Genomic DNA, 23,830 nt, shown 5'->3' with positions numbered 1-23,830 from the left:
CGAGGGGCGTTGTGTGGGTCAGGGCGGCCGCAGAGGCGCAGCCAGCCAAACAATGATGCCAGAAGACGGGCAGCGTTACCAAGGAGCTTGTTGCGTGTGTCAATACAAAGTCAAATCACACCTGAGGGACGTTTTAATGGTCACAGAGGACACATTTTAGACGTGTTCACTTCAACATGGGCAAGGAGAATAAGTTTCTGAGCCACCTTGAACACATGCAGCATTACTGCTGTTCAAGGTAGCTGTAAAACATAGAAACACCTGGGGGAGGGGGGACAGGTTCCCTTCAATTTCAGTTCTTGTGTCTGCGTGGCGGTCGCAGGACACGTTGCCGGCTACACAGCAGGGGAACAGCTGGCGGTGCTGAACCCCACTGACACATTGGCTGGTGTTTTTCTCTGTGCAGCTAGCACATCTGGGCAAAAACTGGCGGTGTTAGAGCCCAGGGTCAGCAGGAGGAGCAGGGGGAGCGGAGTGTAGGCCGAAGCCTGCACTCGAGCAAGTTGAAAGGAAACCTTTAACCCCCCCCCCCCCCAGGCGTTTGTAGCTGAAAGAGCCATTGTGTACAGCACTAATGCTGGAAAAGGTAAACTTAGCTCTTTTAATTATGGTCCTTGTACATGCGGAACCTAACATTTATGAAATGTGTCTCCTCACAGCGTTAAACCGTCCGGTAGGTGAAACTTTCCTTTGTCGTGTGACGCAGCACAGCCATCATTTTTACCCCCTTACATTTAACTTGTTGTGTCTGCGTGGCGGTCGCAGTACACGTTGCCGTATACACAGCAGGGGAACAGCTGGCGGTGCTGAACCCCACTAACACATTGGCGAGGTGTTTGGCTCTGTGCGTACAGCACTTCTGGACGGCAACTAGCGGTGTTGGAGCCCAGGGACAGGTGGAGGAGGAGGAGGTTGGAGGAGGTTGGAGGAGGTAGGAGGGATTGCCACACACACAGCAGGGGAACAGCTGACGTTACTGAACCCCAATAACAGAGGAGGGACTGTTGACTGTGCGTACAGCACTTCTGGACGGCAACTGGCGGTGTTGGAGCCCAGGGACAGGTGGAGGAGGAGGAGGTTGGAGGAGGTAGGAGGGATTGCCACACACACAGCAGGGGAACAGCTGACGTTACTGAACCCCAATAACAGAGGAGGGACTGTTGACTGTGCGTACAGCACTTCTGGACGGCAACTGGCGGTGTTGGAGCCCAGGGACAGGTGGAGGAGGAGGAGGTTGGAGGAGGTAGGAGGGATTGCCACACACACAGCAGGGGAACAGCTGACGTTACTGAACCCCAATAACAGAGGAGGGACTGTTGACTGTGCGTACAGCACTTCTGGACGGCAACTGGCGGTGTTGGAGCCCAGGGACAGGTGGAGGAGGAGGAGGTTGGAGGAGGTAGGAGGAGGTAGGAGGGATTGCCACACACACAGCAGGGGAACAGCTGACGTTACTGAACCCCAATAACAGAGGAGGGACTGTTGACTGTGCGTACAGCACTTCTGGACGGCAACTGGCGGTGTTGGAGCCCAGGGACAGGTGGAGGAGGAGGAGGTTGGAGGAGGTAGGAGGAGGTAGGAGGGATTGCCACACACACAGCAGGGGAACAGCTGACGTTACTGAACCCCAATAACAGAGGAGGGACTGTTGACTGTGCGTACAGCACTTCTGGACGGCAACTGGCGGTGTTGGAGCCCAGGGACAGGTGGAGGAGGAGGAGGTTGGAGGAGGTAGGAGGGATTGCCACACACACAGCAGGGGAACAGCTGACGTTACTGAACCCCAATAACAGAGGAGGGACTGTTGACTGTGCGTACAGCACTTCTGGACGGCAACTGGCGGTGTTGGAGCCCAGGGACAGGTGGAGGAGGAGGAGGTTGGAGGAGGTAGGAGGAGGTAGGAGGGATTGCCACACACACAGCAGGGGAACAGCTGACGTTACTGAACCCCAATAACAGAGGAGGGACTGTTGACTGTGCGTACAGCACTTCTGGACGGCAACTGGCGGTGTTGGAGCCCAGGGACAGGTGGAGGAGGAGGAGGTTGGAGGAGGTAGGAGGAGGTAGGAGGGATTGCCACACACACAGCAGGGGAACAGCTGACGTTACTGAACCCCAATAACAGAGGAGGGACTGTTGACTGTGCGTACAGCACTTCTGGACGGCAACTGGCGGTGTTGGAGCCCAGGGACAGGTGGAGGAGGAGGAGGTTGGAGGAGGTAGGAGGAGGTAGGAGGGATTGCCACACACACAGCAGGGGAACAGCTGACGTTACTGAACCCCAATAACAGAGGAGGGACTGTTGACTGTGCGTACAGCACTTCTGGACGGCAACTGGCGGTGTTGGAGCCCAGGAACAGGTGGAGGAGGAGGAGGTTGGAGGAGGTAGGAGGAGGTAGGAGGGATTGCCACACACACAGCAGGGGAACAGCTGACGTTACTGAACCCCAATAACAGAGGAGGGACTGTTGACTGTGCGTACAGCACTTCTGGACGGCAACTGGCGGTGTTGGAGCCCAGGGACAGGTGGAGGAGGAGGAGGTTGGAGGAGGTAGGAGGGATTGCCACACACACAGCAGGGGAACAGCTGACGTTACTGAACCCCAATAACAGAGGAGGGACTGTTGACTGTGCGTACAGCACTTCTGGACGGCAACTGGCGGTGTTGGAGCCCAGGGACAGGTGGAGGAGGAGGAGGTTGGAGGAGGTAGGAGGAGGTAGGAGGGATTGCCACACACACAGCAGGGGAACAGCTGACGTTACTGAACCCCAATAACAGAGGAGGGACTGTTGACTGTGCGTACAGCACTTCTGGACGGCAACTGGCGGTGTTGGAGCCCAGGGACAGGTGGAGGAGGAGGAGGTTGGAGGAGGTTGGAGGAGGTAGGAGGGATTGCCACACACACAGCAGGGGAACAGCTGACGTTACTGAACCCCAATAACAGAGGAGGGACTGTTGACTGTGCGTACAGCACTTCTGGACGGCAACTGGCGGTGTTGGAGCCCAGGGACAGGTGGAGGAGGAGGAGGTTGGAGGAGGTAGGAGGAGGTAGGAGGGATTGCCACACACACAGCAGGGGAACAGCTGACGTTACTGAACCCCAATAACAGAGGAGGGACTGTTGACTGTGCGTACAGCACTTCTGGACGGCAACTGGCGGTGTTGGAGCCCAGGGACAGGTGGAGGAGGAGGAGGTTGGAGGAGGTTGGAGGAGGTAGGAGGGATTGCCACACACACAGCAGGGGAACAGCTGACGTTACTGAACCCCAATAACAGAGGAGCGACTGTTGACTGTGCGTACAGCACTTCTGGACGGCAACTAGCGGTGTTGGAGCCCAGGGGCAGGTGGAAAAGCAGAGGAACACAATGTAGGCCGAAGCCTGAGAAAGTCGAAAGGGAACCTTTAACCCCCCCCCCAAGGCGTTTGTAGCTGAAAGAGCCAGCTTGTGCAGCACAAAAGATGCAAAAGGAAAAGGTGGCTCTTTTCATCATGCTCCTTGCAAACACAGAACTAAACACTTTTAAAATGTGTCCCCTGAAGCCGTGAAACCGTCCCGGAGGTGGGACTTTCCTTCGTAATATGACGCAGCACAGCCATCATTACTACCCCCCCTCCGCCGTGCCCCGGCTCCTCAGCGTTGTTTGATTCCGTCCCGGAGCCTGCGCTGTTATGTTATCCCGTGGCCAGGCACACTTAGCGCTGCCCATCTTCTGACATCATTTGGTGTCAGGCTGGCTGCGCCTGTGCGGCCGCGCTGGCCGAGAGCCCGCCTCGCAGTGTCTTCTGATGTAATCCCACTGGGGGCCTGGGATCCATGGCCATGCGCAGTGCATATCCTCGCCTCTCACTCCCCTCCCTACGGCTTCTTTTTCAGACTGTGCGGTGTCACGGCCGTGGCATGCTATTAGGGACCAGCTGACACCGAACAGTCTGAAGAAGCCATAGGGAGATGAGTGAGAGGTGGAGGTTCAGATATGCACTGCGCATGTCCATAGATCCCAGGCCCCCAGTGGGATTAAATCAGAAGACACTGCGAGGCGGGCTCTCGGCCAGCGTGGCCGCACAGGCGCAGCCAGCCTGACACCAAATGATGCCAGAAGACGGGCAGCGCTAAGTGTGCCTGGCCACGGGATAACATAACAGCGCAGGCTCCGGGACGGAATCAAACAACGCTGAGGAGCCGGGGCGCGGCGCCGGGGGGGTAGGAATGACGGCTGTGCTGCGTCATATTACGAAGGAAAGTCCCACCTCCGGGACGGTTTTACGGTATCAGTGGACACATTTTATAAGTGTTAAGTTTTGCGTGTGCAAGGAGCAAAACCAAAATAGCTACCTTTTTCCTTGTGCAGCATTACTGCTGCACAAGGTGGCTCTTTCAGTAACAAACGCCTTGGGGGGGGGGGGACAGATTCCCTTACATTTCAGTTGTTGTGTCAGCGTGGCGGTCGCATGACACATTGCCGGCTACACAGCTGGGGATCAGCTGACGTTACTGAAACCCAATAACACTGGGTCGTATGTTTTGACTGTGCAGACGGCACATCTGAGCCTCAACTGGCGGTGTTGGAGCCCAGGAATTTAAGTTCAGGTGGTAGAAAGATGAACACAACAGGAGACCTGGATAACGTATACAGTGACCTAATTATTTAATCAGGAGGAGGAGTGGCAAATTCCTGCGAGATCCAGGCCTTGTTCATTTTCAGGAAAGTAAGCCGGTCAACGTTATCGGAGGATAGTCGCATGCGACGGTCAGTTAGTACACCACCTGCAGCACTAAAGACACGTTCCGATAATACACTGGCCGCAGGGCAAGACAGCACCTCCAATGCATACTGGCTTAGCTCTGGCCATGTATCCAGCTTTGAGACCCAAAACTTGAAAGGGGAAGAGCCGTCTGGGAGTACAGCAAGAGGGCAAGACATGTAGTCTGTCACCATCTGACGGAACCGTTGCCTCCTGCTGACTGGAGCCGTCTGTGATGGTGTAGACTTTTGTGGCGGGCACAGAAAACTGTGCCACAGTTCGGCCATACTGGTCTTGCCTTGGGCAGAGGCACTGCTTCTGCTCCCTCTTTGTGCAGAGCCTCCACCACTGCCTGGACGCACTGAGCTGCTTTGGAATGCACTAGCAGCACTTCTCTCAGTTGGAATGGAGAAGATGATGGAACTGACCAGTGTGTCTTGGTACTCCCGCATTTTTCGCTCCCGGTTCAACGGTGTGATGAGGCTTTCTACGTTGTCCCGGTAGCGAGGATCGAGGAGGGTGAACACCCAATAATCAGACATGTTGAGAATGTGGTCGATGCGGCGGTCGTTTCTCAGGCACTGCAGCATGTAATCCACCATGTGCTGCAGACTGCCAACTGCCCAAGAAACGCTGTCCCCAGCTGGAGGCGTGATCTCTGCCCGCTCGTCATCACCCCACCCTCGCTGTACACACTGAGTACTGGACAATTCGGGAACTCCCTCCTCTGGACGGATGTCTTCCTCCTCCATTGACTCCTCCTCATCCTCCTCACAAACTGTCCCCTGCCTACGCGTTTGTGAGGAACCACGTGGCGCTGACTGTCCAGAAGATGATGGAAGTGGTGAATCCTCATCCTCCACCTCTTCCACAACATCATCCCTTAGCGCTTGCAGTGATTTTTCAAGCAGGCAGATAAGGGGGACAGTCATGCTGACTAGTGCATCATCTGCACTCGCCATCCGCGTGGAATAATCAAAGGGACGCAAAACCTGGCAGACATCCTTCATAGTGGCCCACTCTGTGGTTGTGAAGTCTGTACGGCGCTGACTGCGACTTTTTTGCACCTGATACAGCTGGTACTCCATTACAGCTTGCTGCTGCTCACACAACCGCTCCAACATATGTAACGTGGAATTCCACCTGGTAGGTAGGTCACATATGATGCGATGTTCCGGCAGGCGGTGTCGGCGCTGCAGAGCCGCAATGCGCGCTTTTGCCGTGCTGGAACGCCGCAAGTGAGCACACTCTAGGCGGACCTTGTGCAGCAGTGCATCAAGATCCGGATAGTCCCTCAAAAAACTCTGCACGACCAAATTGAGCACATGTGCCAGACATGGGATGTGAGTGAGGTTGCCGAGGCCCAGGGCTGCCACCAGATTTCGGCCATTATCACACACTACCATGCCTGGCTGGAGATTCGCTGGCTCAAACCACACATCGCTCTCCTGCTTGATGGCATTCCAGAGCTCCTGCGCTGTGTGGCTACGATTCCCCAAAAAAATTAATTTCAAGACGGCCTGTTGACGTTTGGCCACGGCTGTGCTCATGTCAGTCGTAACAGGTACACGTTCATCACGGGTCCATGTGGAGGTGGACTGTGACGGCTCCTGCAGCGATGATTCTGAGGAACTGGTGTAAGAGGAGGAGTCAATGCGTACAGAATGGATTCCTGCAATCCTTGGAGTGGGCAGGACACGTCCTGCGCCACTCGCACGGTCTGTACCCGGCTCAACGACATTAACCCAATGGGCAGTGAGGGAAAGGTATCGCCCCTGTCCATGTTGACTGGTCCACGCATCGGTGGTGAGGTGGACCTTGCTACTGACGGCGTTCAGTAGCGCGTGTTTTATGTGTCCCTCCACATGCTTGTGCAGGGCAGGGACGGCTTGCCTGCTGAAGTAAAAGCGGCTGGGCACACTGTACTGTGGGACTGCCAATGACATCAAGTCACGGAAGCTGTCAGTCTCCACCAGCCTGAATGACAGCATTTCCAGTGACAGAAGTTTGGCAATGCCTGCAGTCAGAGCCTGTGCTCGTGGGTGGTTTGACGAGAAAGGCCGCCTTTTCTCCCATGCCTGTACTACCGATGGCTGTAGACTGGGCTGGGAGTGTGTGGTTGACTGGGAAAGTGGTGCTGCGGGTGGAATGACAGCGGGTCTCTGGACAACAGGGCCAGAGGTTCTTCCACGGCGATCCTGGGAGGAAGCCGAACCAGCTGCGTGTGAGCTAGAGGAAGAGGCAACACGAGCTGAAGAGGTGGTAGCTGCCGCTGTTGGTTGGCCTAGCTCTTCAGTGTGTTTGTCTAACTCCGCCGGGTGCCTGTTGCGCACATGTTTCCACATGTTGGAGGTATTGAGGTTGGCGACTTTTTGACCTCTTTTGATTTTTTGATGACACACCTTGCATCTGACATAGCAAATGTCATCTGCAACTGTGTCAAAAAAGGACCAGGCACTGCAAGTCTTGGGAGCCCCCCTTTTGACTTTTGGAAGAGACATGCTCCTTACGGGTGCCAAAGCGGAGGCTGCAGGATCCGCAGTCTTCCCCCTCCCTCTCCCTCTTTGGGCCGTACGGGGAATCTCTTCCTCAGAGCTGCTCCCACCACCTTCCTGTCCCTGACGCCAAGATGGGTCAAGGACCTCATCATCTACACTACCCTCTGCCCCCAACTGCTCCTCCTGGGTAGTCTCAGCAGCAGAGCACGCACCAGTAAGTGGCACCTGAGTGTCATCATCAGCTGATGCGGCCTGCGAGGTGGTGACCGGAGCCACTGGCCCACCCGCCTCTTCAGAGGAAGACAGAAAAAGCTGTTGGGCATCACTGCACCCTGCCTCTTCTTCCATTTCTCCAATGCTGCTTGGCTGGCCCCCTGTTTCCAAGCCAAGAGATGATTCAGAGAACAGAAGTAGAGACTGCTCCTGTCCTGGGATCTCTGTCTGCCTGGGCAATTTTGCAGGTGGTGAAGAGACAGATGGCTGCTCTCCAGTGCTCTGTGTCTGAGAGGATGTGGCACTAATGGAAGTTGATGCATTAGCTGCCATCCATCCCACAACGGCTTCAATTTGGTCTTCACGCAGCAGCGGTGTACGGCGCTCGGCGACAAAGCTGCGCATGAACGACTGTTCCCTTGTGAAAGTGGGTGCTGATGACTCACCGGTGCCCGCAGCAGGCACAGAATCCCCACGTCCCCTCCCTGCTCCGCGCCCACGCCCACGCCCACGTGCCTTACTCACTGCCTTCTTCATCTTGGTTGACTGATAAAGATAAGCAGAAAAGTACTAACGGCTTTGTGTGCTTATTCCTGAGCAACTCCTCCTAACAGGTATAAGACACACTAATTTTCTAAAGTGTGGACTAGACTTGAATATGAGCTAATGTGGCCTACACAAATGTAAAGTGGTGTGTAACTGGTGTGTTTGGTGAACTTTATTATTTATTTATTTTTTGGGGGCTGAACTGACAACGGATAGAGCTGCAATCACACGGAGACCGTGCAGACAGCCGTAAACGGCGCTGCAAGGCCCAAAAACCCTCCTCTACTTTATCCTATGTAGTGTTTTTCCACAAATTAGCTGGAGACGGGTGGAAAGACACTAATAGGATTTTTTAAAATAAATTAGCAGCAGACTACACTACTTTGAAAAAAAAGAAAATTGATTTGGCGGTATGACGCAGTGAAAAACCCTGAGCTGCAGACAACCAGGCTACGGCTGCTCACAGACTACAGGGCGAGCTGCAGTCACACGGAGACCGTGCAGACAGCCGTAAACGGCGCTGCAAGGCCCAAAAACCCTCCTCTACTTTATCCTATGTAGTGTTTTTCCACAAATTAGCTGGAGACGGGTGGAAAGACACTAATAGGAATTTTTGGAAAAAATGTGCAGCAGCCTGCACTACTTCAAAAAAAAAAAAAAAAAGGACAGTATGAGGCAATGAACCACCCTCCCTGAACTGAATACAACCAGCTATGGATGGCCTATGTGGCTGCACTCAGACTAGAGAGTGGGCTGCACTCACACACACACACAGAGAGACCTTGCAGATCGCTGTGAAAACAGCGCTACAAGGCAAAAGGAAGGTGAATAGTAGGTGAACACAGCGGTTGCTAAATTAGCCTTTGGAAAGCACAAAGAAGCAAATCGCTATCTCTAAACTGTCCCTCAGTCAGCAAACAGCGTCCTGTCACTAACTGAATTCACAGCAGAGTGATCGCAAAATGGCGCCAGCGACTTTTAAACTGCATCATGACATCATTTCAGCAGCCAATCACAGCCTTGCCAGTAGTTTCATGCCCTCCATGCTAAACAGGATGTGCCCACACTTGGAATCTTTCTCATTGGCTGAATTTCTGAATTTTGAATCATTGAACTTCCGATTCCGGTATCCGATACGCGCCAAGTATCGGAATCCCGGTATCGGAATTCCGATACCGCTAGTATCGGCCGATACCCGATACTTGCGGTATCGGAATGCTCAACACTACTTTTAACCCTTATAACTTCCTAACAAAAAAAAATTGTTTCAAAAATTGTGCTGATGTAAAGTGGACATGTGGGAAATGTTATTTATTAACTATTCTGTGTGACATATCTCGCTGATTTAAGGGAAATTAGAATTCAAAGTTTTAAAATTACAAAATTTTCACCAAATTTATGTTTGTTTGTTTTTTTACACAAATAAACAAGTCATATCGAAGAAATTTTACCACTGCCATGAAGTACAATACGTTAAAAGAATTGTAAAAATTGGCCTGGCCATTAACGTGCAAACCACCTTGGGGGGTAAGGGGGTTCAGATAATGTATCTGTACTAACATGAATAAATAGTACTTGTCCACATGAGGCAATACAAAACAAGAGTAATATAATATCTGTGCTATCATTTTTGTAAGGCCTGGGTCACACTTGCGAGTGCAATGCGAGAAACTCGCATCAATACCCATCACTGCCACCGACACTCGGGACCAGAGCGTGTGGCTGCATGTATTTCTAAGCTGCTGAACACTCCGGTAAGAACCTTTGGCAGCAGTGCCCGGTATTGAGGCGAGAGACTCGCACGAGTTTCTCGCATTGCACTCGCAAGTGTGACCCCTACCTAAAAGTCTTCATCTAAAATCCTCTCCCTAAATGAGCGGCAACAATGCCTGGCTAAGACTATGGGCATTGATTGACTCCCTCCAGGAACATGTATTATAGAAATAACTCTACAAATTGAAAGAAAATATCCTACAGAACCAGCACAGTTAGGGCTCTTTCAGATGACTGTGATCATTGGTCTGATCTCAGATCATGGCCATGTGTCACCATGTGTCACCTGATATGAAGCTGTCACCCTCGGAGTCAGAAGACGCACAGCCAGTCAGTGCATTTTGATCTGAGATGGGACCGATGATCACTGATGTCTGAAAGAGCCCATACATGGATACTACACAAATACATTCTATGTACAGTATGTAGTATATATTATTTGTTATTAGTCTCTTGAGTCTAAGAATAAGCTGACTTTATTATCACTGACAGTAAGTCAAGAAACATGTATCAGCTCTGAGGACCTTTGGTCATCAGCACCAGTCCAACAGAGAGCAGGATGGAGTGTCAGACTAAATGGGGCATGGAATTTGAGAAATCACAACAGAAAGATGAAAACGAGGGCTTCGGGCATTTTAACTTTAAATTTGGCATTTGAAGTAAGATTTTTATAGAAAACCAGAGTCACTTTAATATGGCACCCATAGACTGTTATGCGGCTATAGTGCTTTTGCGCTTCCAATTTTACTTCATGTAAATCTATAGGTAAGATGAGAAATGTCTGATTGCTGTGAGTGGTACTGCACCGATCACAAGAATGGGTGTCCTGATCCTCCATATCAACACAGTGCCGCCGTAGTAGATGTAGTGGTATGGTCACTCATGACCACAGCTGCCCTGTTCGTTCCTATGGGAATGACAGATGGCTGAACACTGTTCAGTAATTTATTCCGTCTGTAAGTGCGACAGACACTGAATGGAGTGATAGCGATCATGCACAACCAGGCAGTTTGATTCACTTCCAACGGCAGTGTATAGTAATGGAGGATCAAGACTCCAGTTCTAGAGATTGGTGGGACTCCTAGGGATGGATCTTCTAGAAATCATACTGTGGATAGATGTTAAATGTCTTTTATTAGGAAATGCCTTTTAATGTACAATTTTATCATCTCTGCTGCATTTAGACGTACAGTACCTTACAGCTTGTGGTAAGAAATGCCAGCACATGTATGCGGTCTGAGAGTAATACATCATCATATGAGAAAGGGTCCGAGGGCTGGACTTGACCAAATATACAGTGGAAACATCAGTATTGGAATAATAACCTTAGAAAAGAAAAGTACAATATGACATTTATAATTTTTTTTATTACTGCATATAAATATCAATTTTGTACATCAAGACTGCAGTTATAATCATATTGTATGAAATGCAGACAGACTGACAGAATCAGGGGCGGACATAAAGCATGTGCAGCCGATACAGCTGCACTGGGTCCCGGAAGTGGAGGGGGGCCCCTGCAGGGTGGTTAATAATCAGGGCAATGTGGCCTGTTTATCTGGCCCCGAGGCTCCAGGGGGGCCCCTGGCCAGAATTCCTTTAGGTTCAGTAGGCAGGGAGGGATCCCTGCAGCTCCGCTGCCTACAAGAGAAAATGGCAGCGGCATGAAGCTGCAGTGATCTGTCCTGCTTCCTGCTCATGCTTTCTGTGTCACACAGCAGTCAGCAGCGCAGCTGGATGACATCATTCAGCGCTGTGGCTGTGCCAGAGAGAGGAGGCTGCCGGCGATGGTGATGCTGCGGGAGGGCGTGCGGAGAGGAGAGAGGTGCTGTGTGTGAGTGTATGTCTGTGTAGAGATGAGTGGTGTGTGTGCTTGTGTAGCCCTGCAGGGAATGTGCAGAGAGATGAATGGTGCTGTGTGTGACTGTGTGTGTTTGTGCAGGTGGAGGAAAGTGCAATGATGGGGGTGATGGGGAGAAGGCAATGATGGAGGTCGTGGAAAGGACACTGGTGGGGTGATGGAAAAGACAATAATGGGAGTTGTGGGGGAGGAGCAAATGATGGGGGTGGTGGAAAGGGCAATGATGGGTGTGGTGGGGGAGAAAGCAATGATGGAGGTGGTGGAAAGGACAATGGTGGGGGTGGTGGGAGAGAAAGCAGTGATGGAAATGGTGGAATGGGCAATGATGGGGTGGGAAAAGGCAATGATGGTGGTGGTAGAAAGAACAATGATGGTGGAAAGGGCAATGATGGGGGTCATGGGGGAGAAAGAAATGATGGAGGTGATGAAGAGGGCAATGATGGGGGTGGGGGAGAGGACAATAATGGGATGCAGAAGAGAAGGACAATGAGGGGTCTCTGGGGGACTGGGATGGCAGGAAGGGGGATTTATAATGGATTTAGGAACAGAGGGAGGTGATGGAAGACGTTATTATCACTTACGTCTAACACAGTCCCTTAGTATATAGTGTACTCACTTATTATGTATAACACCATCCTTAGTTACATAGATACCTCTTTTGTTATGTATAACACCATCCCTTATTATGTATCATCCTCTCTAGTTATATATGATGCCGTCCCTTATTATTTAGCTTCCTCTGCTGTTATGTACAGTGCTGTCTCTTACATAGTGTATTCTTGTTATTTTTGTTATTCAGCTAACATAGAAAAACTCAAAAAAAAAAAACCACAACATGAAGAGGAGACTAGCCAAAACCTTGTCAAATGACAAATGCATTTGCAGGGTGCAGCAGGCCCCTGATAATAAATGCTAAAGAAGCACAGGTGCAAGCTACTGATGAGAGCAACCACCCACTCGCCCAAACATTAGAGGGGTTGGCTGCCTAGTAGCAAAAATGCACAAAGGTAAGGCTTGCATAAGACACTATTCACACAGATAAATGTGATGCACAGTGTCTGGACAACCTATTGATCACGCCCATAGTATTAGCAGGCGGGTCGTCCAGCACTATATACACTCACTGGCCACTTTATTAGGTACACCTGTCCAACTTCTTGTTAACACTTAATTTCTAATCAGCCAATCACATGGCGGCAACTCAGTGCATTTAGGCATGTAGACATGGTCAAGACAATCTCCTGCAGTTCAAACCGAGCATCAGTATGGGGAAGAAAGGTGATTTGAGTGCCTTTGAACGTGGCATGGTTGTTGGTGCCAGAAGGGCTGGTCTGAGTATTTCAGAAACTGCTGATCTACTGGGATTTTCACGCACAACCATCTCTAGGGTTTACAGAGAATGGTCCGAAAAAGAAAAAAAATCCAGTGAGCGGCAGTTCTGTGGGCGGAAATGCCTTGTTGATGCCAGAGGTCAGAGGAGAATGGGCAGACTGGTTCGAGCTGATAGAAAGGCAACAGTGACTCAAATCGCCACCCGTTACAACCAAGGTAGGCCTAAGAGCATCTCTGAACGCACAGTGCGTCGAACTTTGAGGCAGATGGGCTACAGCAGCAGAAGACCACACCGGGTACCACTCCTTTCAGCTAAGAACAGGAAACTGAGGCTACAATTTGTACAAGCTCATCGAAATTGGACAGTAGAAGATTGGAAAAACGTTGCTTGGTCTGATGAGTCTCGATTTCTGCTGCGACATTCGGATGGTAGGGTCAGAATTTGGCATAAACAACATGAAAGCATGGATCCATCCTGCCTTGTATGGAGCATCTTTGGGATGTGCAGCCGACAAATCTGCGGCAACTGTGTGATGCCATCATGTCAATATGGACCAAAATCTCTGAGGAATGCTTCCAGCACCTTGTTGAATCTATGCCACGAAGAATTGAGGCAGTTCTGAAGGCAAAAGGGGTCCAACCCGTTACTAGCATGGTGTACCTAATAAAGTGGCCGGTGAGTGTATATACATGCAACACACAAGGAACAAAATAAAGGGGCCCTGCCACACCCTGCAAAAAGATGATAAAAAGTGCAAAAAAGATGAAAAATTTAATAATGTATATAATACATTAGATGAGGTATTAGTTACAATTTTGGCCAAAATGGATAAGCTTGCAGCCCAACGTCAAGGGTCCTCACCAACCTGCAAGTCCTACTCTAATATCAAAAACAGCTAACATAGAAAAACTCAAAAAAAAAAAAAACATGAAGAGCAGACTCACCAAAACCTTGTCAAATGACAAATGCACTCGGAGGGTGCAGCAGGCCCCCGATAATAAATGCTAAAGCAGCACAGGTGCAAGCTACTGATGAGAGCAACCACCCACTCGCCCAAACATTTATCTGTGTGAATAGTGTCTTATGCAAGCCTTACCTGTGTGCATTTTTGCTACTAGGCAGCCAACCCCTCTAATGTTTGGGCGAGTGGGTGGTTGCTCTCATCAGCAGCTTGCACCTGTGCTGCTTTAGCATTTATTATCGGGGGCCTGCTGCACCCTGCAAGTGCATTTGTCATTTGACAAGGTTTTGGTGAGTCTGCTCTTCATGTGGTGTTTTTATTTTTGTTATTCACAGCTCTCTCTTTTATTAGATAGTCCCCTCTCTTGTTAGATATAAAATGACTACTAATGGAGGAGCCGGTGACCAGACTACCAGTCCATCAGCTCCATTTGAAAAGAAGCTTTCTTATGCTCTATAATAATCTTTATTTTTATATAGCGATAACATATTCTGCAGCGCTTTACAGATATTATCATCACTGTCCCCAATGGGGCTCACAATCTAAATTCCCTATCAGTATGTCTTTGGAATGTGGGAGGAAACCAGAGAACCCGGAGGAAACCCATGCAAACATGGAGAGAACATACAAACTCTTTGCAGATGTTGCAATTGGTGGGATTTGAACCCAGGACTCCAGCGCTGCAAGGCTACAGTGCTAACCACTAAGCCACTGTGCTCTATCAGCCATCACTGCATTACACTGTGTGCAGAATTATTATTCAAGTTGTATTTTAGAGGATTATTTTTATTATTGATCAACAACTATGTTCTCAATCAACCCAAAAGACTCATAAATATCAAAGCTTAATATTTTTGGAAGTTGGAGTGGGTTTTTAGATTTGGCTATCTTAGGAGGATATCTGTGCAGGTAACTATTACTGTGCAGAATTATTAGGCAACTTAATAAAAACCAAATATATTCCAATCTCACTGTTTTTTTTTTCACCAGGTGAACCAATATACTGTAACTGCAAAAAAGTTAGAAATAAACATTTCTGGAAGGCAAAAACAACCCCCCCAAAATTAGTGACCAATATAGCCACCTTTCTTTATGATGACATGCAACAGCCTTCCATCCATAGATTCTGTCAGTTGCTTGATCTGTTTACGACCAACATTGCGTGCAGCAGCCACCACAGCCTCCCAGACACTGTTCCGAGAGGTATACTGTTTTCCCTCCCTGTAGATCTCACATTTTATGAGGGACCACAGGTTCTCTATGGGGTTCAGATCAGGTGAACAAGGGGGCCATGTCATTACTTTTTCTTCTTTGAAACCTTTACTGGCCTGCCACGCTGTGGAGTAGTTGGAGGCATGAGATGGAGCATTGTCCTGCAGGAAAATCAGGTTTTTCCTGAACGATACCGACTTCTTCGTGTACCACTGCTTGAAGAAGTTGTCTTCCAGAAACTGGCAGTAGGTCTGGGAGTTGAGCTTCACTCCATCCTCAACTTGAAAAGGTCCCACAAGTTCATCTTTGATGATACCAGCCCATACCAGTACCCCACCTCCACCTTGATGGCGTCTCAGTCGGAGTGGAGCTCTCTGCCCTTTACTGATCCAGCCTCTGGCCCATCCATCTGGCCCATCAAGAGTCACTCTCATTTCATCAGTCCATAAAACCTTTGAAAAGTCAGTCTTAAGATATTTCTTGGCCCAGTCTTGATGTTTTATCTTATGTTTCTTGTTCAAAGGTGGTCGTTTTTCAGCCTTCCTTACCTTGGCCATGTCCCTGAGTATTGCCCACCTTGTGCTTTTTGTTACTCCAGTAACGTTGCAGCTCTGAAATATGGCAAAACTGTTGGCAAATGTTATCTTGGCAGCTTCACGCTTGATTTTCCTCAATTCATGGGCAGTTATTTTGCACCTTTTTTGCCCAACACGCATCTTGCAACCCTGTTGGCTATTTGCCATGAAACGCTTGCTTGTGCGGTGATCACACTTCAAAAGTTTGGCAATTTCAAAACTGCTGCATCCCTCTGCAAGACATCTCACAATTTTGGACATTTCAGAGCTTGTCAAATTTCTCTTCTGACCCATTTTGCCAAAGGAAAGGAAGTTGACTAATAATTAAGCACACCTTATATAGGGTTTTGATGGCATTAGACAACACCCCTCCTCATTACAGAGATGCACATCACCTGATTTACTTAATTGGTAGTTGGCTCTCAAGCCTGAACAGCTTGGAGTAGGACGACATGTATAAAAAGTATCATGTGACCAAAATACAACTTGATAATAATTCTGCACACAGTGTATACAGCTAACAAGACAGGACAGTATGTAATAAAAGACAGGGCTCTGTAAAATATGTAAGGGACGGTGCTGTACATAATACATAAGAGAGGGCACTGCATAAGAACGTATGGCAATATACATAATAAAGGAGACTATGTAAAATATATACATGTATGTGTGTGTGGTTATATATCTTTATATATATATATATATATATATATATATATATATATATATATATATATAAATATATATATATATATATATATATATATATATATAAAAGTATATATTTATTTATTTAGTTTTGTCGCCAATGATGGGATGGACCAGCACCAACATCAACGGAGGAAGGCAGTGGAGGCAAGATTCAGACATTTTGCATTGCTCCCATGTGCATATGTGGGGCACATACTAAATATGGGTCAATGGAATCCTTTATTAATGTGTCTGTAAACAATATTTGCATGAGCAGCACATTCTGATGTCAGACCCAAGTGACACTAAATTACAGGAACAGACCTAATATGCTAACACTGCTCTCTACCCTGTCTATCTGATCCAATACTGGAAATATCAGTGATACTGAGGTAAGGAGAGGCAGCTTGTACTGCTTTTCACCCTGTATTTTTTATCAAATACTGGTGATAGTAGAGGTCCAGAGGTAAGAAAAGGCTGCTCCCACTGCGGTCCACCCTATATAACTGTACTAATACTGGAGATACTAGTAGTAGTGATGAGCGAGTGTACTCGTTGCTCGGGTTTTCCCGATCACGCTCAGGTGACCTCCAAGTATTTGTTAGTGTTCGGAGATTAAGTTTTCATCACCGCACCTGAATGATTTACAGCTTTTTGCCAGGCTGAGTACATGTGGGGGTTGCCTGGTTGCTAGGGAATCCCCACATGTAATCAAGCTGGCTAATAGCTGTAAATCATTCAGCTGCGGCGATGAAAACTTAATCTCCGAACACTAACAAATACTCGGAGGTCACCCGAGCGTGCTTGGGAAAACCCAAGCAACGAGTACACTCACTCCTCACAATACGAGGCTGCTCACACTGCTGTCCACCATGACTTTTTGAATGACAATACACGGTATATTTAACCCCTTCATGCTTTGTACATGTGTGGCACATGTCGGCTCTCCCTCTTTGATGTGGGCTCCAGCGCTAAATCCACAGCTTTTCCAGCAAATGTCAGCGGGGGGTACACATTTTTTTTTTTAAATAATGTTATAATAATATCATAAACACCCTAGCCAAAAAATAGAGTGGCTGTTGCATCACGGCATACATTCACCCTGGTGTTCTAGAGGTGATGTCTGAAGAGACATGGAGGATGTCCTCCTATGAATCTATTTCCAATTTAAAGGAGCAGGTCTCCTATACTTGAAATGCCCACACACTAAGTGTGTGGGCTGACAAACATTTCCCACGGGGGGGAACACATTTGTTTGTTTATTTTTTTTAATTATTTACGGGCATCATAATCACCTTTACAAAAAACTATAGCGGCTGTAGCATCACTCACCCTGGTGTTCTAGTGGTGGTGGATGATGAGGATGAGAAGTAGGAGGATAACACCAAATGGCCAAAATCAGGAAGTGTATACCCATGTGTGGGTGTGAAGAGGTGCATGGGAATACACCTCCCAAAAAAATACACTGTAATGGAGGTTATGTTTCGCTGTTATCATTTGGTGGTGTACAGAAGTCTTGCCCAATCTAGCCCTTGTTCATTTATATAAGAGTCAGCCTCATGGCATTTTCAGTTGACAGGCGGATGCGCTTATCAGTTATAATTCCACCAGTGGCACTAAAAACCCACTTTGGCAAAATGCTAGCTGCAGGGCAGGTCAGGACCTCCAAGGTGTAGAGAAATAGTTCATGCCGCGTGTCCAGCTTGTATACCCAATAATTAAAAAGCACGGAGGAATCACAGAGGATGTTGGTACGGTCAGGAAGGTACTCCCTCAGCATCTTCCCAAACATTGCACTCCTTGTGACAGTACCCCTTGCCTCTGGGCCAGGGCGATGGGAAAGACTGAGAAAACTTTTCCAGAATGTTGCCAGTATCCCCCTGCCTCTGCTGGATTGGAGCTGTGTCTCTCTCGCCTGTACTCCTTGGTTGTCCAATGAATTATGCACCATTTTAGTAGACCTTTCTGCCACTGGAAGAAGAGATTGAAAGTTCTCCTTGTAGCATGGGTCTAGAAGTGTCACCAACCAGTAATGAGTGTCACCAAAAATTTTGATAATGTAAGGGTCATGGGAAAGGCAGCACTACATAAAGTCAGCCATGCGTGCCTGACTGCTAACAGGCAAGACTTCCGTGTCCTCACCAACAGGATGACTGACCATGCTGTCCTCCTCCTCCTCCCTGTCCTCAGGCCATCCACGCTGTATGACAGTTGTGCTTGTAGTACCATCTATAGGGCATGAAAGTAGCTCCTATTCTTCCTCCTTCTCTTCCTCATGGTCTATCAATCCACGTTGGGACAACATGTTGCTGGGCTGTATGTAATCAGTCTGTATGGTTCCTCCTGGAGGAGGAGGAGACTGTGCGGGCAACCTTGATTGACAAAGGGCCCGCAATCCTCGGCATCAGGAGGAGGTATTCCATCTCAAGGTCCGGCTGGGTCCCGGCTTCCACTATGTTAACCCAGTGTGCCATCAGTGAGATGTACTCTCCCTGCCCACAAGCACTTGTCCATGTGTCCATGCTTAGGTGGACTTTCCCAGTAACAGCATTGTTTAGAGCATGGAAATGTTGTGGGACACGTTCTTGTGTAGTGCCGAGAAGGCACACAGGGAAAAATAGTGGTGGCTGGGGACCGAGTACCTTGGGACGGCCGCCGCCATCAGGTTGCGGAAAGCTTCCATCTCCAGTAGCCTGAAAGGCAACATTTTGAGCGAGAAATGTGTGAATTTAGTACTGTGGCCTTTGGGGTGTTGGCTGCGTATTTCCGCTTGATGACTGGGGTATGGACAAATGAAGGCTGTGCTGGGAAAAGGACGTGGACGTGCTTGATGATGGTGCTAGTTGACTGTGGCAACGACAGGTGCAAGGCATGAAGCATCTTCGCATACACCATGGACAGGGGATTGCTTGCACACACAACAGTGGAAGAAGCAGTGGTGTCACCCGCAGACACTGTTCCTCGAGCCAGGGGTTTGACCCACAAGGTCGGATGCTTTGCTGCCGTGTGCCTGATCATCCTGGTGGTGGTCAGGCAGGTAGTTTTGCTACCCTGCTACCCTGATGTGGGCATGGCAGGTGGTGCAAATGAGTTGTTTGTGTTTATCAGAAGAGTCTTTAAAAAACATGCAGACTCATGAAGATCTAACAGTTGGACTGGCAACTTCTGTTATGTTGGTGTTACGCGGAACGGATGCATGCCTTATGTCTGCGGCCACCACACTGCGTCTTCCTGCCTGTTGGGGCGCTATGCCTCCTTCCCCATGTGTGCTGCTCTCCTCTCTCTGCATTTCCTCCTGCCAGGTTGGGTCAGTTACTATATCATCCACCACCTCATCTTCCACATCCGCACCCTGGTCCTCATCATGACTTTATGGCAATGGTGTCTCATCATTGTCCACCTCTTGTGACACATTCCCACCATCACCTTCGTGTGACCATGGCTGCTCAAATATTTGGACATCGCTACTTGCAATCTCATCTTGCCCTACTTCAAGTGGACTGGCCAAGGGTCCCGAATCCATAAATGGAAGTGTCCAAGTGCGGGATCAGTTGTCTCCTGGCACTCAGCATGGTGGGAGGAATGAGGATCAGGGCGAGTAATATGCAGTTGAGACTCATAGCTACTCAGACTTGACCGTGTGGAAGACGTGGTCGTGGCAAAGTGACTGGAATCATTATCCGCTATCCAACCATAAACCTTTTGACACTGCTCTGGGTTCAATAGTGGTATGCTGCGGTCCCCTTGTAATTGGGACAGGAAGTTTGAGTGATAAGATGTGGGTTTCTGTCAATGTAATGGGATGGTATGGGGGGGCTTGTGTTGGGACGTTATGTTCAACCATGGAGACGACTTTACATGTGATGTTATCAGATTTCACTTGTACCCGGAATTATAGACTCTAATGCGAAACTTTAAATTCCTAAAATTTATTTACCTTCATTATCTGTCAAGTCAACCTTTAACAGCTTCAGTCCAACACAGGCGTCAAGCAAGCGCTCCATCCCATCCACACTGGTGCTCAAGTGAGAAGCAATGGCTGCTGCAGACACTGCTTCCTGTGCTTCATGTAGAAAATCAAATACTCCCAGCTCACATGCTGTGAACATGGTCTACAAAGGAAAGCCAGAAAATTACATTCAGATCTCTGCTGCATGTCAATAGTTTTAGACTTCTTATGTATAACAAAATAAATAAATGTATGTAAGCGGAGTGTAACCAACATATGGTTACGTTTGTCCTAGTGAGATCCTGAAACCAAGTGCCCATCTGCAGTTTGAGGTGTGGTAGGGTACTGTGTAGCCATGAATTGAGTGGAAAAGACAAGAGGTTTACTATTGTTTTTTCAGTGAGTCCAATTAAAAAACATAAAAAAATCATGTACTTTACCTGTGCTTGTAAATGGATCTGCAGCAGGTATAGGTGATGAGATGGTTTGTATGAGCATCACCTCGATATGATGCAGTAGTACAGTACATTGTGCATGGTCTTGTTGTGTTACACACAAATGCTATTTGACAGCTTAGCCACAAGCAGGAAGCAATAGTGTAGTAGCTTTCTTTACTCCATCACAGTTTCCAGGTTAAAACAATTAAATCAGGACCAGGGCTGCATCTCCATCGCCGCTCTGGTAATTGTATGCAGGCTGCAACAGTGACCATTGCAACTAATCATTGGGCTCAGCAGTTCTGCTAATTCAGCCTCTTAAAGGGAACCTGTCACCCCTGTTTTTCGATATGAGATAAAAATATGGTTCAATAGGGCCTGATCTCTGCTTTACATTAGTACCTTTCATATCCCCCGATTCCCCATCTTTGCTGAGAAAATACCTTAGTAATCTCTCCGTTTTCGTATGTAAATCACCCCGGTCCGGTCCAATGGGCGGGGCCTAATCGCCGTCTCTCCCCCAGCTCCTCGGTGTGCTTGACGTAACAAGATCTGTGAATAGCACAGATCCCATTTAGTTTCTGCGCGTGCGCATTGAATTGGCCTCAACCTCCTGCGCAGTACTCAAGGAAAATGACGGCGCATGCGCAATAATGAGTTGTATGCTTTGCCCACTGTTGGGCAAAACATACTGCGCACGCGCGAGAGGCCGCTTTAATGCGCAGGCGCAGAAAACAATGCCCACCAACGCAGGAAAGAAGATAAATTAATGCGTAGATCAAGGCAGAGGTGGGGAGAAACGGCGAATAGGCTACGCCCATTGGACCGGACCGAGGTGATTGACTTACGAAAACGGAGAGATTACTAAGGTATTTTCTCAGCAAAGGTAGGGAATCTGGGGATATGAAAGGTACTGATGTAAAGCAGAACTCAGGACCTATTGAACCATATTTTTATCTCATACTGAAAAAACAGAGTGACAGGTTCCCTTTAACAATCCCGGAAGCAATGATCTTAGGCTACTTTCACACATCAGGTTTTTGGCGCCTTGCCGATTCCGGCATCGCGCCGCAAAGCTGGATCCGGCATAATTTATGAAAACTGTATGGAGCGGATCCGGTCTTCCGCCGGATCCGGATATCGGATTCGGTGGAAAACCGGGTCCGTTACATACGGTTGGCATCCGTTTCTTCCATTTTTTCATCCGGTTTTTGACGGATCCGGTTTTTAAAAATGCCCCTGGGAGGCTCCAAAATGTGATTAGCCCCCCGAATGCTATATATATAGTGTTCCTACAGCCCATCAGTGACAGGTTGTAGATGAGCAAGTGTTTGGAGAGCAAGATGGATGTCATTATTGAGAATATTCTGAAGATCTACGTGGATTTCACTGTGGAGGCAGATCGCTTGAAAACAATTGTTCTGGAGAAGGAGTGAGAGAGACAACGCATCATGCGTTTGCGCCGACGGCGTTTGTGGATCCACCCCATCACTGCACAGAGAATGACACATGGGGTGTTTTCTACACTGTACATGAAGCTATGAGGAGACCCAGAGAATTTTTTCTCATATGTGTGGATGAAAGTGGAGCACTTCGATCTATTGGTGGACCGAATTGAACATCTCATCCGAAGGAGTGATATGTATTGCCAATTCTCCATTTCACCAGCGGAGCGTCTGATGGTCACTCTTTGGTAAGCCATTTTTATTGTTTCACATCCTGTAAAGCACATTTTTATGTTGTTGCTGGTAATCCTTTTTTAGAATACTTTTTAGTGATCTTTTTTATCATATCTCCTACTGTTTAATGCTGCCTTATAACTGTAATGTTATTGCTGGTATTTTGTAATAATGTTTGCCTTGCTTTTATTCACGGATTCCTTACAACTGGAGAATCCCTTTCGTCACTCCATTTCCAGTTCAGACTTGGGATTTCCACCATCTCCGAAATTGTCAAGCACGCCTGCCGTGCACTGTGGGACTCTTTGCACGGTGAATTTATACCACATCCCACAATGGAGAGTTGGTTGGAAGTAGCTGAGAAATTCCAGCAAGTGTGTCAGTTTCCCAATTGCGTGGGCGCAGTGGATGGGAAGCATATCTGCATCGTGAAACCGGCTGGTTCTGGCTCGGAATATTTCAACTATAAAAAATACTTCTCCATTGTGCTGATGGCCATCGCCAATGCGGAGTACAAATTTATAGCGGTGGATATTGATTCCCAAGTTTTCAAACTGTCTGCAATGGGGCGTCATCTGTATGGAAACACCTTCCAATTCCCCCCAAAACCACTGCCTCAAACCTCTGGGTCCCCAATGCCTTTTGTTTGTGTTGGGGATGAAGCTTTCCAGCTGTCAGAATACCTGCTGAAACCCTACTCCAGTAGTGGATTAACGCAAACTAAAAGAATTTTTAACTACCGCCTCACACAAGCACGGAGAATGGTGGAGTGCGCTTTTGGGATTTTGACCGCCAAATGGCGAGTTCTATTGACAGCTATAAACTTGAAGACTGACAATGTTGACAAGGTGGTGAAAGCGTGTGTTGTCCTGCACAATTATGTGATATGCAAGGAACATATTTCCATTGAAGACCACTCTGAAGAAACCACCTTGGCTGATTATAACAATATTACATATAGAAGTTCTGTGGCAGTTTCCCGAATGAGGGACCAATTCGCAGAATACTTTATCTCACCTGAAGGAAGAGTAGACTGGCAGGATGAGAGAGTTTGAACAATTTTTCTTGGACTTTGTTAACCGTATTTTACCTTATTGTATCCAAGTTGTGTATCTGTTTGTGTTGCCCCCCCAAAAAAGTATTAACCTTTAACCTTATATTACCAAAGTTGTGTACCTGTTTGGGTTGTACCCAAAGTATTTTACCTTCTTTTACACAAGTTATGTACCTGTTTGAAGTATTTAACCTCTAACCACATTCTTAAATGTATTACTTTACCTTATAAATAAAATACAAATTTTGTTTAACCAAAACAGTTTTATTAAACTAATTTTTTTTAACAAAAATAACTTTTATAA

At 48.0% G+C, this 23,830-nt stretch overlaps 1 protein-coding gene across 3 annotated transcripts in view; it reads right to left on the bottom strand.

Annotated features, from left to right (window-relative positions):
- The window catches only part of LOC143815470 (acetylserotonin O-methyltransferase-like), a 201,420-nt gene that overhangs the window by 171,026 nt on the left and 6,564 nt on the right, over positions 1-23,830 (bottom strand). For all 3 annotated transcript variants that reach the window (XM_077294687.1, XM_077294688.1, XM_077294689.1), the window contains exons 2-3: positions 20,345-20,519; positions 10,971-11,100 (exon numbers count right to left, since the gene is read on the bottom strand). In XM_077294687.1, the coding sequence (XP_077150802.1) occupies positions 10,971-11,100; positions 20,345-20,519 (305 nt within the window). The remainder of the gene's footprint in view (positions 1-10,970; positions 11,101-20,344; positions 20,520-23,830) is intronic.

The sequence above is a fragment of the Ranitomeya variabilis genome, chromosome 3 (assembly GCF_051348905.1).
Source record: "Ranitomeya variabilis isolate aRanVar5 chromosome 3, aRanVar5.hap1, whole genome shotgun sequence".
Classification (NCBI taxonomy): Eukaryota; Metazoa; Chordata; class Amphibia; order Anura; family Dendrobatidae; genus Ranitomeya; species Ranitomeya variabilis.
This window is presented reverse-complemented; position numbering and strand designations above follow the sequence as displayed.